General features: G+C 41.5%; 1 protein-coding gene across 1 annotated transcript in view; it reads right to left on the reverse strand.

Moving 5' to 3' along the window:
- Crybg3 (crystallin beta-gamma domain containing 3) overlaps positions 1 to 17,598 on the reverse strand; it is a 119,055-nt gene that overhangs the window by 57,270 nt on the left and 44,187 nt on the right. Inside the window, exons 4-10 of the mRNA XM_031364187.1 lie at positions 10,718 to 16,847; positions 9,223 to 9,267; positions 8,809 to 8,924; positions 7,199 to 7,346; positions 2,551 to 2,687; positions 1,692 to 1,806; positions 567 to 602 (exon numbers count right to left, since the gene is read on the reverse strand). Of these exons, the coding sequence (XP_031220047.1) occupies positions 567 to 602; positions 1,692 to 1,806; positions 2,551 to 2,687; positions 7,199 to 7,346; positions 8,809 to 8,924; positions 9,223 to 9,267; positions 10,718 to 16,847 (6,727 nt within the window). The remainder of the gene's footprint in view (positions 1 to 566; positions 603 to 1,691; positions 1,807 to 2,550; positions 2,688 to 7,198; positions 7,347 to 8,808; positions 8,925 to 9,222; positions 9,268 to 10,717; positions 16,848 to 17,598) is intronic.

Here is a 17,598-nt window from a genome sequence, read left to right on the forward strand (position 1 = left end):
CTATCTCTGAAGGCTGTCTGCATCTAGACCAATGAGCTGAGTTTCTTCTCATCTCTCCTTTCACACAATTTATAGTTCTGCTTCCTTCTCTGTAATGTGCTTGATCCTGTCACCTCCATCACCCACTTTTCATTGCCTCTACCTCTGCCCCCCTTTCAGGCACTCATACTTACACACAGACACATACCCAACAGGAGCTAGCTGTGCCTCATCAGCAATGGCCTCTTTCCAAGCCCCAGTCTCAAATCGGGCTGACTTCCATTGGATTCACTTGGGTGCCAACTTCAATCTCAGAATCTCCATCATCAACCAGAAATCAAACCTGTCACCTTCCTACACAGTGGGCGCTGGGTGGGTCTGTGGGAGGTGACCACGCAGACCTCCATTTCTGGACACTGTCTTCACTCCCCTTTCCACAGTATGGGCCCTCAGAAAACCTTCTCCACAGTCAGTTCCAGCTACTGACCCCACCCCCCGCTTGTTAGATTAGCATGTAGTAAGGTAACTGTATTATATCAATACTTAAAAGATCAGCAGTCAGTCATTTGAGCCAGTTGAAGACTTACCTTTAAGTTCATAGGCATTTCCACTTTCAGTCCACCCTAAAGATAACAAGATATTTAGAGACAACGTGAATATATAAAAACTGAGAAAGTAACAAAGTTATGTGTAAGTTACAAAGTCTCATTAGTTAGGACATGTACATTATGCAACAGTCAGAATTTAACTATGGTAAATTCAAAACCCTACAGTAGTCAAAACCACATCAGACTGATCTACATCAGTATAAATGAGGCAAGAAATTAAAAAACAATGATTTCAAATCACACACGAGCAATTAAAGACTTAATAGCAGCTGTAGAGTATCCCAAACAGAGAGCAGACCTGCTAATGGTTTCAGAAATTACACTTGGTAGAGCAGATTTCTATGCCAATATCCAATGTATTTCCTAGGCTTCATGCACTTAGGTTTTCTAAATTAGGGCACTGCCTCATCTCCATAACTCTACCTCCCAGTTCTGCCCATATAGCTGATCATACCTAATGTTTTTGTAACATCAAGACCGTACACTACATATAGCAACATCATTTCAATAAAAAGTCCTAACTCCATAATGATAGTGTCAAAAGTGCTATTCAACATTGTGAGATTTCTTATGTCTTCATTTGTCCTTACTTCTGTTTTCCAAGGCACAGAACCCAGCATGTTCTATCACATGGCCTGCACTTAATTGAACAGTTTGTGCCTCAGAAAATAAAAAAAAAAAAATTTAAAAATAAGTTTGCCACAGAGATACTGTAGGCGCTTGTTTAATCTTTAAGAAGGTAAACACTGAAAGAGCAACCAATTTATTATTAATGCTGAGTTTCCTATTCATTTTTAAACTGGAAGTGACAATCTACTACAACTAATTTTCTAATGAGCATCAACAAGACAGACTCCAGACTTTAAATATTTAAACTTTCAGACAACAATACTTATCAAAACACTGTATGCATTGTGATAGACTCGCCACAGCTCAAAGTAAATGCAAACATTCTGTACAATATGAACGGACACACAATATGCAGTTGGGCAGTTCAGTGGTGCATGCATTCTTGGGCTGAAGGCGATCAGCAATGACCGCAGCTGCTTGATCTGCACATGTGGGTGCTGGGGAAGATGAAAGCCTCTAGTTGAATCCGCTTACCATTTGAAGAGGATGAAGTGATTTCATCTCTGCTGCAGAAATCTCAAAGAGCCCCTGGTCTTCCTCCAAAATTGTAGCTTGCCCCTTAAAATTAATATGTGGGTAGGCCAGCCAACTGAACAAGGTACAAATGATTGGTTAAAGTATGACAATAATAGTTTAGCTTGGCTCTCTTAAGAGGAAAAAGGACGATCAAGAAGTTCCATGATAGAATTACACTAATAAAATATACCAAGGTAGTATATACACATTTAAAGTATTCATGCTCATATACTCTACCTTCTAACTTATTTCTGAGTATTGTGTATTAATTTCTGCCTTAGAATTTTCTAAGACCTAAGACATGGAGATCCTTTAATGTAGGCAGATCATAACTTAAAAGTCTCTGCTTGCTAGCTCGTACCCTAGGACTGATCACTCATCACTAGGAGAGTGACACTTATCCTTTTCCTCTGGGAAAAGAAAAGTAGAACACTGACCAGTGATGTGTGCCTGGCAGGGAGGAGGGATCGATCAACAGATAACAACATAAGCTAGAAACCACTCAGGCTGCAGAGTTTTAGGTTAGAGACATGTTTTTCTCAATCCCAAATGTGTTAGATAAAAAGACAATGTGATCTATCTATCAATCAGCAGGCTGTGCCTGCTCCTGGAAGTCATACATCAAAGCCTTAATTGGATCTGAAGAAAGACAGAATCTGTTTTAGGCCAGGAAGTTGTCTTTCTTGGGTACCCAGAAGCATAAACAACACTAACTAACTAAAACTTCAGAACGCATGAGTCATCTATTGAAACATGAGGCAACAAAGCTAGCTTTGGTGGCCGTTAATCATTAGAATATAGAAAAGCTGACACATACACTCCTGACTTCACAGTGAAGGATGTAGACTTGGGGATCTTCAGCTCTTCCAGATTGGGGACAGATCGGTGTATGTAGATGGGGCGGCACCCAGGGTCGGACTTGGGGCGCAGCTCTATTTCCGGAATGCTGCAATCCTGGAGAAGAAAAATCGCCTTTGAAGTCATCTAGAGATGTACGGGCTAGTGTGGTAAACACCCAGGACACACGGTTACAATGATTTCATTATGTAGTGGGATTTCTCCATGAGAACAACACAGGGTGGAACTGGTGACACTTAAGCATGGGTGTGAAACATAGCTTTTCTCGACTATAGAAATATTTCAAGAAAAGTTACTGTCTCTCTTTTCATGTTTTCTTTTTCTTTTTCTTTTCTTTTTTTAAAATACTTGTCCCATTAAGAATGGCTCACTTACTAAAGGGTTGGAGTGCCAAAGATCTGAAAGTCTTCCTTCTCAGAAGCATAACAAAGCCTAAAGGGAGGAAGGGACTTTCAAAAAAAGGGCTGATCTCCTGGGGGACATAAAAAATAAATAGTGGAGAGGCCCTGGCCCTCCAGTGTGTTTATCTAATTTACATCAACAAAGGAGAAGGAACTGGAGGTGAGGAAGAAGGAAATGGGTTTCCTCCTTGTGGGACTCATTTTTTCAGTGCAAGTTGGTTTATAAGTTATTAAGATATTTGACTTCGTTTAAAATGATACTTGCCTAGCTCTTTTTGAACCTAATTCGACTGCTGCAGCAAACTGCAACCTTAACCCTACCTCAGAACCAGGAGTGCCTTTAAACACTCCACCTTCTAAGGACGCTCCTTCTCCTGAGCCACTCCCAGGACTGGTGCACACCAGAGTGCTTTTTGTTTTTGCTTTTCTACAGTATCAAGACCCACAGGCACTTCCCAGAGTTCTGCAGTCACACCCTGGCCACTCTGCTTATCTCCACCCAACTTGGATCTCTGGAAGTTTCATACAGGGTGTTCATGGTGCATCTAAATAGATAAGCCCCTTTATAAAGGGAAATCTCTATTATACCTAATATTCTCTTGAATGATGGTGAAACTATTGTCCTTTCTTGAGTGATTAGAATCACAATGAGAGATCTTTTCCATTCCGTCCAGACACACAACCCTGGGTACTTGAGTGCTTAGTTCTACAACTCAAATTTCGGTAACTAAGTCTCCCCTCTAACACTTGAAATTCATATGAAGGCATTTTAATAAAATGAGCAGATGTGGTAGTCATCAGAGACACCACTAACTACAGATTGAACAACTTCCTTTTGGGCGTGGGGGAGGGTGGTACTATTCCATACATGGAGTTCTCAACCACTGTTATCAATAAATGAAGTAAGACATTAACTAGAATTATATTCTAGTTAATTCTTCTATTCTAGAGTCTAACTATTCCCTATCTAGGGAATTAAGTACCCAACAGATTATAATAGTCAAAATGTGTTATCACAGTTGTCTTCCCAAATGATACAATTTAGGCAAAGAAAAGAATCCCCACCACAGACTATTTAAAGTACCAACAAAGCATGTTTACTATGTATAAGTATGACTTATGTATAAGTATGATTGTGATGTTTGCCTTAAAATATAGTTCTAAAAGCAATCAAAGGTATACATCTCCTCTTCAGAAATAAGTTCTAAGTCTCTGTAAACTAAAGCAGCACAAGTTAAAAAAAAAAAAAAAGTCTACTTCCTTCTGAAGTTTCACTTCACAATTAGGCAGAAATGCCCACAACAGTCACCTGTCAATCTTCAATGGTCCTTTGTGCACTGTGCTGCCAATGCTACTTCAAACGCTGCCGTATTAATGTTCCCCCAGGGAGCTGAGGTACAGTAGTGGAATACATAACTAAAAGTTTCACACAAACAAGTTTCCTCTGCATTGTGTTACACAAACAATGTCTGGGTGGTGTGTGTGCTCTAAAAGGGAAAAAGCTAAGAGGCATTCGTGCCTACAGGAACGCTGAAGGAGGCGGCGAGACAGCCAAAGCATAACACCTGCTTGAGAAAACACTAAAAAAAAAACCAAGATAACGAGAAGCCGTTCCTTCTCAGATACTACAAGCCCAGTTTTCACTCAAGTCAGTTGAAAAAGATTTCACTAAGCTGTCTCTGGGGAGGGTAGTCCCAGAAATAGCATCCTTTCAAGACTTGGATAATTACTGACGGGCAAAGGCAGCCAAACTCTAACAACTAGAGGATCCTTTATGGTAACCTAGCAACAATAAACAGCTGACTAAGAAGTGGGCAGACTTCGTCCCACACTTTCCTACTAATGCCACCTTTTACTCATAACGATTAATATGCTTAAGTCAAGATTATAGGGGACGAAAGTAAGAATGAACCCGGAATTAACTAAAAAAGTAGAAAAAGATATAACCATGTTACACAAGGTGCCTTTAGTCTCATCTAACAGTGTTCCCTCTTCATGGCTCCCTAGTGGCAGCACTATCTTAAGTGATTTCTAGTCATAACAAAAGGATCACACCTACCTTTAAGACAAACATACAATGCCCAGTAAACAAGGACACTTACAATGCTGGCTCTGATTTCAGAAAGGAGTGCCCTGGAGTCACTGCACTGTCCACAACTCCCAGCCCCTGATCATCTTCACTGGCTGCAAATGTGAGCCTTAAATAGAATTTGCGCCAGCTGAACCTGGAGGGCCCTGCTGCGTCTGTTCATAATCAAGCGAAGACATCATTAAATCAGAGCCTTAAGTTCAGAGGAGAGCGACTGAGACCAAGATGATGAAGCATGATAACCTTGGATTAGGCAAGCCTAGGCAGGCAGGGCCAGAGCTGCCACGAGAAAGCAGCTATCCCTAGGCAGAATTCCACCAGAGCTACAGGGGGGAGCCTCATGCCTGGTTCTCACTTCCTAAAATATTCTTGCATTTTCTGTTAGAGGCTTAGTAGTTTTCCTCCCACACTGAACGTTGGTCAGTTTGTTGAGGACATGTGATCAATCATGCTACAACCAGAAAAGAGTGGCTCCGTGAACAGTGGAAGACATGGAGAAACATGAGCAGAACTCATTTTATTTTTCTCATATTATTCTAAGCAAAAGGCAGATGTGCAAATATGCATTTAGACTTCCATGCTCAGCAGATTAAATCTGTTTGCTTGAGCTCTTGTCTGATCTAGTGGAGTTGTAGGAATGGCTGGTTGCCAAATCTTGCTCACTCTTCTTCCCCACGAGGGCTGGCATGGTGCCAAGGAAGGCTCAAAACCACAAGCTATGCAAATCCCAAAAGACTCTACCTACAAATTAATAATTCATTTGAAGACATTTTTACCAAGTTAGATAATTAAATGACCACTTAAAAGGGCTTTGCAGACACAATCACAGTTAGTTCCAGGTATGGAAGAAGACAGTCCCCTCCACCGTGCTGATCTGTGTGCAGTGCCCCAGACCCACTAGTGCTCCTGCCCTGTTGGACTAGAGAGGCTTCACCAACACTCACCAGTCTACCATCCCGCCTAATCCTTGGTTATCTGTTTAAGATTCTAGCTCAGACACCACCTGACTCAAGTGAGATGCGGATTCCCTATGTGCCAGGGGTCCCCAGAACGTACTTTCCAACTCAAATTTGTCCCCAGACTTCAAGAAACCTGAAATAAGACCCAAAGCGTCCAATACTTCTGTCCCCACTGCCCGTGACAGTCACAAGTAGCTATTAGATATGAATCTGCTTGTAGTTCTGACTGGTATAGAATACTTGTAGACACATGTTTCTCATGGCTTGAATATGTGTGTGCTAAGTTTAATTTTTCTCTCCAGTTACCAAAAACTTAATAACACGAATCAAATAATAAATGATTTTCCCACAACTGGTAACTTTTTTCATTTTAATTTTTTTCAGAACTTCATACTTGAGTACTGAATGAATACACATCACTCCTGACTCCTGCACTGTGCACTCTGATTCCTGTGGTCCCCAACTTCCCAAATTCACAATTTTTAAATTATTGTTTTACACACACACACACTCACCTTCCATATCTACAGTCACCACATTAGTAACTACACTGTATCATGTCTTAGATGATTTCCTAAAGGAAATCTCAAGGACACAGAGAAGAGACCCTGTTCTAATCTAAGTCTGCCCTAATTAATAATCTAAGCTACCACATAGGCTCTCATAAAATGACTGCTGGTTGGAAGACCTCGCTCATCTTCAATAATACTTCCTAACAGGAAATTAAACAGCAGCACTTTCACCTCTCCCCCAATTCTGCCTTCACTACTATCCCCCAACACATTCACATAGATACATACCTACCCACACAAGCACACGCACACACATGCGCATGCACGCACACGCACACACACCAGTCATACAACGTAGCAGAATTTAAGTTAGCAAAAGATAGAGTTGAAACAACTACTTTTTCTCTTAAAGATTCCGATAGTTGTTATATTTTTTAAGTTAGCATTTTAAAATATTAACTGTTTTAAGTTTTAATTGTTCAACTTTATGTTATCTTAAACAACTGATATATAGAAATGTATATATGAAGATTACTACATTAGCACAAACATTAGCAAATACTTTGTAGCCCTGTCAGGCCATAGCACAACTTTACTTCTTGACAAAAGAGAAATAAAAACAGTGGAGAATGAGCAGCTGTATTACCTTTAAGACACGTTTGATAGAGCCCAGTACAAAGTTTCTTTCTGGGTGCTTCCTGTTTTGAAGAAGCCAGTCCCGGTTCAACACTTTTTCCCCTTCTTCCAACACACACTTCTGACCTTGGAAATGGGGCTTCTCATACAAAATCCAGCTAAGCAAACGGAAACACAAGGATCTAGTAAATCTACTTCTCTTAGAAACACTACTGAGTAGGGCACAGGTCACTTGATGCATCATTTAAAGCAAGGTCATCTCCCTCTATCAGCATATGGGGCTACTGTTCAAATAATAATAGACTAACTTACGTTTTAAAATATCTGTACAAATTAGAAATTAAAATACTGATAGGGGTTGGGGTGGGTGTTGGAAACATGACTCAGTAGTTAAGAGCTTGTGGCTCTTGCAGAGAATCAGCCTTCAGTTCCCTGTACCCGTATGATGGGTCACAATCATTCCTAACTCCAGTTTCAGGAAATGGAACATCCTCTGACCTCCACAGGTACCAGGCATGCATGTGGTGCACCTATAGACATGCAGGCAAACATACTCATACACATAAAAGAAAGACTATTTTTATATAAATATTTTATATAAAATCTATTTATTTATTTACTTATTTTATGTATGTGAGTACACTGCAGCTGTCTGCAGACACACCAGAAGAGGGCATCAGATCCCATTACAGATGGTTGTGAGCCACCATGTGATTGCTGGAAATTGAACTCAGGACCTCTGGAAAGAGCAGTCAGTGGTATTAACCACTGGGCTCTCTCTCCAGTTCATATACTTTTTAAAAGACTAGACTTTGTAGCATGTGGTATACCTACATATATGGAGGCAAAACAGTCATACACATAAAATGAAAAATATTAAAAAAAATTTAAAACATTAAACACTGTTAACACAGCAGAGGCCTGGATATGTATTTATGCACACATACCCTTTATGTCACACACACACAAAGCATACATTTATATAAAAATAATTTAAAGACTCCCAGTTACATTTCAGCCTTCATTTTTCTAAGACTGGGCACTACAGACAAGAACTTGTCTTCCTTCATGAAGACGACTCTACAGCACACTGTTTATAGCACACATACAGGCCCCGGCTAACCTAAACACTGGACACAAAAACTCTGGCTCCAGTATGTCCAGGGAGCAGTGTCCAAAATAACAAAAGAGGTTTCCCCTCATGTTCAGACCATACTAGGAACTCCTTCGTTGTTGAGTGTGTCAGCTATGCAAATGACTCCATGCGGCCTTCACATTCCATGGCTTCCCACAACTCTGAACTCATTTTTCAAAGCCACGTTCCAGTCAACTTGACTTGCAAATCTATCTTGATAATTCTGCAATTGTAAAAATAACCCTGACGATATACATTAGGGCTTGCAGGTCACTGCAGGCAGTAAGCACTTAAAAACAGCCTCCATGGTATGTCATAATTAATAAAAAGAATATGTCATATATAAAGCACCAACAGCATTTCAGATATCCTAGTAAAATGAAGAAAGAGAATATGACATTAATAAAAACTACAAAGAGCACGAATGTTAAGACGGCATGGGTAATTCTAAGGAACAGGTTATAACATGTCAGGAGGGTTCTTACCAGCCCCTTACAACTTTTATCAGTGCCCCATTCGGGAAAGACCACGTTGTAGCATCAGGGATGTTACAGTAGACCTCTTGTTTATATTTATTTCCATGGAGATCATAAATTATCATCTGTAACATATAGTAAGTAGGGGGTCATAATGACTAATTTTAGTAGTACATAGAACAGTTCAAAATGTCATACAACATAGACAATAAAATTCCCTGCATGAGGAAGGCAAATATTTGAAGCAATTACTGAGGATAAGTCCTTAAGTGTAAAAATAAAAACAAAAATAAAAATACCCTCACTGTCTAAGTCAGTTAAAAGTATTTGTCTGCAATTCGACAAGCCTACGAGCGATCGACAAGCCTACGAGCGACCAAACTTTTCAGCATGCAGTAGCCCACAGGAAATCATGGTGCTTACCTTTCCAGGCCTCGGATTGTACTTCAGAGTTTGTTTGTCAACGTTCTGAAATAATAAAAGTGGAAGAACTAAGAAATAACTGGGTAAAAAAAAAATACATCTATTTTGTATATATATATGTATGTGTATATATACGTGTGTGTCCACATTCTTCATAGTGATAAGCCCATCTGCCACATATTTTCTAGATAACCATGCCACGTATACATCCTTCTATAGACTAAAAAGACAAATAGATTGTAAATATAGAAGAAAGTAACATAATGTCCCTGCCTTCAAAAGCACACAGCTCAGAAGCGGTAAACAGATGACCGTGCTCTGAAAATAGCTGAAAATTGTAGATGAGACAGCAGCAGGGAGGGGAGGCTGCAGGCAGGACAGAGAATATCAGGTAAGGCTTCTTGGGGTGAGAGACAGTAAGAGAACTTAAAAGAACAGGATTTTAAAGTGAAAAATTGGAACAGGTTGGAGTATGGCGAGGGAGGAAATATTCCAGTAAGAGAGCAGAGCCTTTCTGATAGTTCCCTGGGCTGGAACCAGGGTAATGAGTCAGGAGTGGGGAGACAAAGTGGACAAACCAGAGCCCAGGTTTTGTATCCACAAAGAGTGACTGCCAGATTTGATAAGCAGGGGGGGACCAGAAAACCAGCATTTCATCTAATGCCATTGTTTATTTTAAAACCATCTTGGCTTTTAGGATAACTGCTTGGTATTTAACTATTAGTGTTCAAGGCTGTTCAAAATCAAGATACATGAATGAGGATTCTCTAGAAAGTTCCACAATATTGGTTGTGCCAGCAAAGAAAGCTCCACGTTAGACATCTGTCTGTTTCTAAGCCAAGGAAACATAGTGGCTGAAGTTGAAAGTGCTTTTTCAGCTATGACGTGGCTTTTTGGTTTTCATAGTGGGCTGCTCAGCACCCTGTGTTGTGTGAAGCATCTCCCAGAAGAGCGCATGGATAATAAACCAAGAGGTAAAAATGTTACCACACATAAATTTTCATGAGATAAATAAGCTAAATGGGAAGTAGCAACTTCATCATACACTGTGACTTGAGAAATTCAGTAAACTGCCACTTCATTGTCAGTGAAAATCTTAGCCAAGGACTGTGAACTCACTCGTTTCTACAGCAGAGCCTTTAGATTCCGACTGAGCAATCTTGCTTTCTTGTTGTGAACCAGTCACTAAAGCATATACTATACTTCAAAAAATAATTTTCAAGTTTTAAGAAACAAAATACATACCTCAAAGTGTGTGTGTGTGTGTGTACTGAACCTGGGCTCCCATCCTAGATGTCCACTCTTCTGCTGATCTATAAAAGGCCCCTTTTATTTATTGTCTTTTGACACAGTGTACCACTAAGTTGCCAGGCTAGCCTAGAACTTGCAATTCTCCTGTCTTAGCCTCCCAAGACACGGGTTTTTCGTAAGGAGCCTTCAGGTAATCTCACCACTTAGAGCTCTGCTTCACTTGTTAATAATCACAGTAACTTACCTCCATATATGGACTCAGTCTGGCTGCATGGTCCTGGATGCGGAAATACTTGGACACTGGTTCCTGAAGGGTGCCACCAAGTCTGGTCACTGCCTCCGAGGAGTGAGTCCTGGAAGTCTGCAAGTACTGATGATAGGCACTCTTCAGTGAAGAATGCAACTTAGAGGTCAGGTCGGACTTTTGGAGATATGACACCTTTTCTGGCCACAGGTCAGGCTGCAGATTAGAGGTCGTTGGTTCACTGAACTCTATATAAGACTTAGAAATTCCAGCGTGTTCCTGGTCATCATCAGGGTAAAAGGTGATGGGAGGATCTGGTAAGTGGAAGGTAACACGTTCCCTCCTTTCAGTTCTCAAACTTTTACCCGAAGCTGCTACTGCTGCCTCCTCCTCCTCTTCCTCAGCCACCTGTCTGTCATCTCCATCAAAGTTTCTCTGTAAGCGCTCTGATACTGACTGTAGGAGGGATAAGACAGAAGAGGGCTGGTTGGCACTCTCCCTTGACTTGGTGGAGCCATGGTGACCCGGCGAGACCTCACTGGATAGAACGTCTTCCTGTGAACTGTCATCCTCATAAATGGGACTCAGGGCTAAGGGATAGATTTTGTACTTCTTGGCTTCTACCGATAAAAACATCTCTGAATTGTCTCCATCAAATGCCTCAGCCAGTTTACTTTCTTTTTCAAAATGATGGACCAGGTCAGTTCTGCTCTCAGACCTTTCGCATGCCAGGCCAGGCATGCTGCTGGAGGTGGTATTGGGAAACAAGTGAGACCGTGTGCCTCGTAAGTCTGCAGCAGTGTACCTGCCCTCCTCTTGAAGGGGTTCCTCATACAATATAGTAAAGGAGGAACTGTCTTGTTCATCTTGAGAGACAAAGGCTAAATTGGACTCTTCCTTTTCTTCTCTATAATCCAGATTTCTCCTCTTGTCATATACTACAGGAACAGACATTATTTTGTTGAGTCTTACTACTGTATCCTTCTCTTGAAAATCTGGCACTGCTAAGGCTGGGTAGCCCTCATAATCCTTACTTAATGTAGGCGATTCATAGCCCCTGAAATGCGAAGAGAGTCTGTCATCCTGCAAGATCAAGCCTTCTTTTACCTCACCGGGCTCTTCTATTTTTCCAATCCTCTTCTCCATGTACTCCTGGGGATACTTTTCACTTTCAAAGACAGGACCCATGGCCTCTATTTGTGTAATAGTCACCTCTGGTGTTGTTCCATTGGCGCTCTCGATGGCTACCTTTATAGGTAACACTTCACAGTTCTCGATGCTGCCATTGGAACCTTCTGGAGCCAATACTTCCATTTCCACCTTAGAAGGCACAGGCTCGGTTGCTCCATTTGACACTTCAGTGTCTCTTTGGACTCTTTTTTCCAAGATGTCCAAGGGAGAATGCACTGTCTCCTGGTATGTTTCTTTCACATCGAACACAAACGGGACTGTTTCAGCATTTCCTAGGGCATCTTCAGCAGCCCTTAGGGGAGACACAGGTCTCTCCATCCTTCCAGTAACTCTGTCATTGCATTTTTGATAAGCATTTACCACTTCTAGCCTGACAGGCATCCTCTCAGGACTGTCAGTATCTCCTTTGGAGTCCCTAGAATAAATGTCTTCCACTTCTAGTTCAACAGGTGCCACGCCTATCACATCAGTCTTTGCAACATTACTTCCTTCATCCTTTTGGGAAGTGTCTTCCATTCCTAATGTAACAGTTGTCACTTCAGCCTTTGAAGTAATCCCCACACCATCCTTTTGGTGGAAAATTTCCACTTCTGACATCACAGATGCAACACCCGCCTTGCCAACATCCCCTTCAGCATGTTTTTGGTAAAAACTTTCCATCTCAATTGAAATAGGTGCCACCTCGATCTTTACAATATCTCCCTCAGCATCTTTTAGATGGATAGTTTTCAATTCTGACATATCAGGCATCACCTCAGCTTTGCCAATGTCCCCCTCACTATCCATCTTATAAGCTTTTTCCATTCCCAAAGTGATGGGTAATTCCTCGGGTTTTTCAACATACATCTGAGCATCCATTTGGTATATGCTTCCTCTTGTGAAAATGTTAGCCTCTGACTCAGCTTTCATAATGTTAAGTTCAGCATCCATCTTACATGTTTTTTCTCTATGTGGCATAAGAGGGGCTGCTTCATGTTTCATAATATTCAATTCAGCATCTCTTTTATTTGTCTTTCCTATTTCCAACATGGAAGGTCTAAGTGCCAGTTTCCCTACATTTACTTCATTATCGTTTTTGTGGGCTCTCCCTAAATCCGACATTGCAAGGGGTGTGCTTTTATTATGTCCTGGAAAAGTTTTTTCAGATATGAATACAAGGCTATCAGAAAAACTGTTTTTGGAGGTGCTAGGCACATGAATGTCATCAATTGCAAGAGGCAAGTTGAAATTTAATACAAGAGTTCTAGTATTTTCTGTTGCCATTTTGTGATTATCCACACACTCCGTTTCTGCCGCCTTTTTATAGTCCTCTCTGACAAATAAGTGCGGCTTCACTTTATCATCTAACCTTGTACGGGGCATGTCTTCAGCTTGGAAAACAGTCTCTAAATTCTGCAACTTTATACTATCAGACTGTCCAGGTCCACTTCCAAAGCCTGGGTACTCTTGATAGGGAACAATTTCTCTTCCTTTAATTGACTCAGTACCACTAACTAAGTGACTCACGGAGGAGAATTTATTTAATACTTCATTTTCACTAATTTCACATGTGCTTTGATTTACTGCCTGTTCTGACACCAAGAACTCCCTAACTATAGCATGTGGGTTAACACCACCACTACTGTTCCAGTTTTTTGAAGTATTAGCCTGAGATTCGGAAACCCAGGTATTTTCAATCTCATCAAAAGCATCATTTTTCAAATATTCTTGGGCTGCAAAAATAGCCTCATTGACTAATTCCCTGGCCTGTTCTTCTAACATATAAGAGTTATTCACTCTATCAATATCAAAAAGGAGACTTGTCTCACCAACTACAGATGAAATACTGGTCTCTTCTTCCTCTTTGACTTCTGACATATTGTCCACACCTTTCTCGTCCAAACTCTCTTTCAGTTGGAGCCCTGCTAACACCACTTCTGATGGGATAGCTTCTTTCACAGTACCTGGATTCATCATATCATCTTGGGCTAGATGCTCCTGGCAGGTACTAATCGTGCGTTTGGATTTTAGTTCTTCTCTGACAGAACTTAAAATCTCCTCAGTCAATGTATCAGCTTTTTCGAGTAAACCACTTCTGAGTAAAAGTGGGTCATGTGCTCTTCTTGCTTCTGTCTGGTCAGCAGATGCCTCAGAACACTGCCGGCATGATCGGTTAACTGACACTGGTGCCCCAGCAACTGTTCCTGTCTCTGCTTTCATGAGATTGTCAAAGTAGGCAGTGGTTGGAGAATCAAGCAATGCTTTCATAGTATGAGTGCCCAAACATCCCTGAAGTGAGGTCACCTCTGCCCCTTTTGGGCTAGGTGTGTCTAATGCCAAATAAAAGCTATTATGGCCCAGTGGGTCAGTAATAGAAGCACCTTCACATGTGAGATTTACAGTAACTTTTAAAGACTCAAAATTACTTGGGAGATTATGTGAATTTACAGCTGTGCTATCTCCCTTAGTGTGACAAAAGGAGGGAGAGCTGGTACCAGCACTCTGGAAATAAGAGTTGTCTCCACATGAGAAGGCTTCCTTTTCTAACCTCAGTAGAGAAGGCACATTTAGTGAGCTGGAGTCCTCAGGTGCCAATATATTTTTCTCCAAATGGGCATCAGAACCCAGAAAAGATTTATAGACATGTGTGTCGTCAGTTTCTTGGAGTTTTGGAGAAATATTGTCTAAGCTCAGCTCTTCCATTTCAGAGATGCTAGAACTCTTTTTAGTCATACAAATAGCCAAAGAGGGGCTGATTTGGCAAGTGCTAGCTTCATTGTTCTGTGCCATGTACCTTGTGGGTTCCTCCTCTGGAGCAAGAGATATAATCCCAGGCAGATTAGTTTTGAGAAGAGAAACAGAGTTGTCTCGAGTGTTTATCTCTGTTTCTTCTACACTGTGATGTTTAAAGGCAGGAGAAAGCCCAGTCTGGTGATTCTCTTTAAAGCCACCACTGAAACACAACTCTTTAATCTCTGTGCAATCCACTGGTTGAACTTCTTCATCCTTTTCCATACCTAGATAATTTAACTCTGATAAAACAGTCTCTGCTAGCTTTTCTGCAACTGTTACTTGAGAAGAGGAAATGTCTCGCTGAGAAACTTCTCTGGGTTCTGCATGAGAAACAGAGAGTGTAGACAAGGTTTTTCGTCTTCCAGAACTTGACTCAGCAGGGAAGCTGCTCTGACCACAAATCTTTACTTTTCCTAACATTTTAGCACTCTGGGTTTCCAAGGGAAAAGAATCAGACTTCTCTACAGTGCTCTTACTAGCCTTAGCATTTGAGGACATTAGCTCTGCTTTCTTAGGACCCTGAGATGGAGCGGAATTGAGATCCTCAGAGATGTCTCCATCCTCAAAGGTTAACAGACCTACCCCAGCTAAATGAGTGCCAGAAGTTTCAGGACCTGAAGGAAATTGGCATTTTTCACCATCAGGAAGAGTTTCCTTAGATTCAAGGACCGAGGATGCATGTCCAAGGTGAAGAGCAGGAGGACTCTCCCTGTCTGCAGCCTCAGGATGAGTTCCCATATCATCTTCTCGACACTCATTAGGATGAGAAAAAACGTTGCCCTGTCCAGTTTTACTGGACATAGATCTCTCACTCTTTAAACCAGGGAAACCCAACTTGCCAAGCCTGTTGATTCTAGAAACAAAGGTAGGAGGTGAGGCACTGTAATCAGAAGTTTTACAGTCAAGGTTAAAAGGTGTCTCAGCATCAGAGAAAACACTGCCTTGTCGAGGGTTCCTTAATGGAAAAGGAGATTCAGAAAGAGGAGCTCTGTTAAGTTCCAGTTTTAGTTCCTGTGCTATTTCACTTTCCGTGCATGTTACAACCGCTGAGTCACTGATACACTTCACAGACCCAGGGTCCTCTTGAGTTTTTCTCATCTCTTGAGGAGTTTTAACATGTGGTTCCAAACCAAGCCTTTTGGTTTCTGTTTCACAGAGTGGCTCAGTTTCTTTGGGTAAGGACTCAATCATGACTTCAGGAGCTCTTACATGACTTAAAGTTGTGGGCTCATGCCCTGAGGCACATTCTGTTTCTTTCAAGATTTCTGAAACCGCATTTTTCTGCGAGTCTCGGGCAGGTAACTTCTTTCCTTCATTTACAAGTTCTGAGTCTGTCACAGCATGTCCCTGGAGAGCCATAATTCGGGTGTGATTGACATTCTGCCTTGATGGGTTATCTACAGCTGGCTTGTCACAACACTTATGCTCTGGCAACCGTACATCTTCATGCCTAATTGATTTATGTGGACTTGACAAATTTGTACTTTCCATTTTGGTAGTGTCACTCCCATCAGATTTACTACAAGAGAAATCAGGAGCAGCAGGCCTCTGAGGCAGAACATGCTCCTCTCCTGGCACCAACTGCAACCCATCACTCACCGCAGAGCTGTTGACTCTCAGTGCATTCTCGGTTGCAGTTTTCCTCTGAAATGCTGGACAAGGGCCTTGGCTACTTTTGCTTCCTCTAGATACTGATGAACATACTAAACCACTCTCTGTCTGTGAGTCATGGTCCCCAACAACATAGCTGGGGTTAGACACAGAAGAAGGGGAGGCCCAACTGCTCCTGGGGACTCCATGGCTATTTGTATTTAAAATACACTTAGATGGAGCAACATTCTGCAGTCCTGGGATGCTTTCCTGACTGCTTTCTAGGTTGGTATTTATTTGGTTATTACCAGAGGCTTCTAATAGACCTCCAAGCAAATATCCTTCTGTGGCTACGTCTTTGCTGGCTGCGGACAACGGGACTGTCACAGTGTCCATTATGCTTCTAGAGCCAGTGTGTGCCCGGGGACTTGAGTCAGAGCTTCCATCTTCTGGGTCTAAGTGATTCACAGTTTCCAACACAGGCTGTTGCTTCAAATACTTCCTGATTTGTGTGGGGCCTCGGTATGTTGCATATGTCACTGATGGCTTCTCTGGCTTACCAACCACCGAGTCTTTTCTATGAAGAGACAGCATGGGTATCAGGTGATTTAATTAATAACAGTAAACCACCAATTGTGAAGTATATCCTTCAAATACCATAGCTCATACAATACATTGTGGAGAAAATTCTAGAAATTTTTGGTTAACATTTACCTGTTTTATTAAAAATAGTAAAGATTGAGAGTGAGTTCCAGGACAGCCAGGACTACAAAGAGAAACCCTGTCTCAAAAAAAAAAAAAAAAAAAAAAGAAAGAAAAGAAAAGAAAAAGAAAAGAAAAGAAAGAAAGGAAGGAAGGAAGAAAACAGAACAACAAACCTAAACAGAAGCCCCATGCAAGCACCCAGCTGTGTCCACTTATCTGTCCATGTCTATCATATCTGAAACGCCAAGTGAAATGATTATTGAACAAGTAGATGACTAAACTGACCACACAGGACCTCGGAGAAAACTCAGCGTACACGATTCGAGTTAGCCAGTTACAAGGATAATGCTCACAGTCATTTGTGGCTGTCACAGTGAAGGACACAGGTGAGTGAGGCACTGACTTCCTCTGAAAGGCATCAGGAGATGGACTGATCCCAGCCACAGCAAAGACTATTGAAGGGTGAGCTCCTATTAGTGGCTGTGTATAAAAATGGAATCTGTGCTGTGACATGTGACGGGGGGTGACCAGGTACCACTTCCTTGCCTCTGAATAACTGCCAAACCCCTATTCAATGAGCCAGAGCATCATGTGATCTCCAGCTATCTGTGTGACTGTCAACA

Source organism: Mastomys coucha, unplaced genomic scaffold (assembly GCF_008632895.1).
Source record: "Mastomys coucha isolate ucsf_1 unplaced genomic scaffold, UCSF_Mcou_1 pScaffold12, whole genome shotgun sequence".
NCBI lineage: Eukaryota > Metazoa > Chordata > Mammalia > Rodentia > Muridae > Mastomys > Mastomys coucha.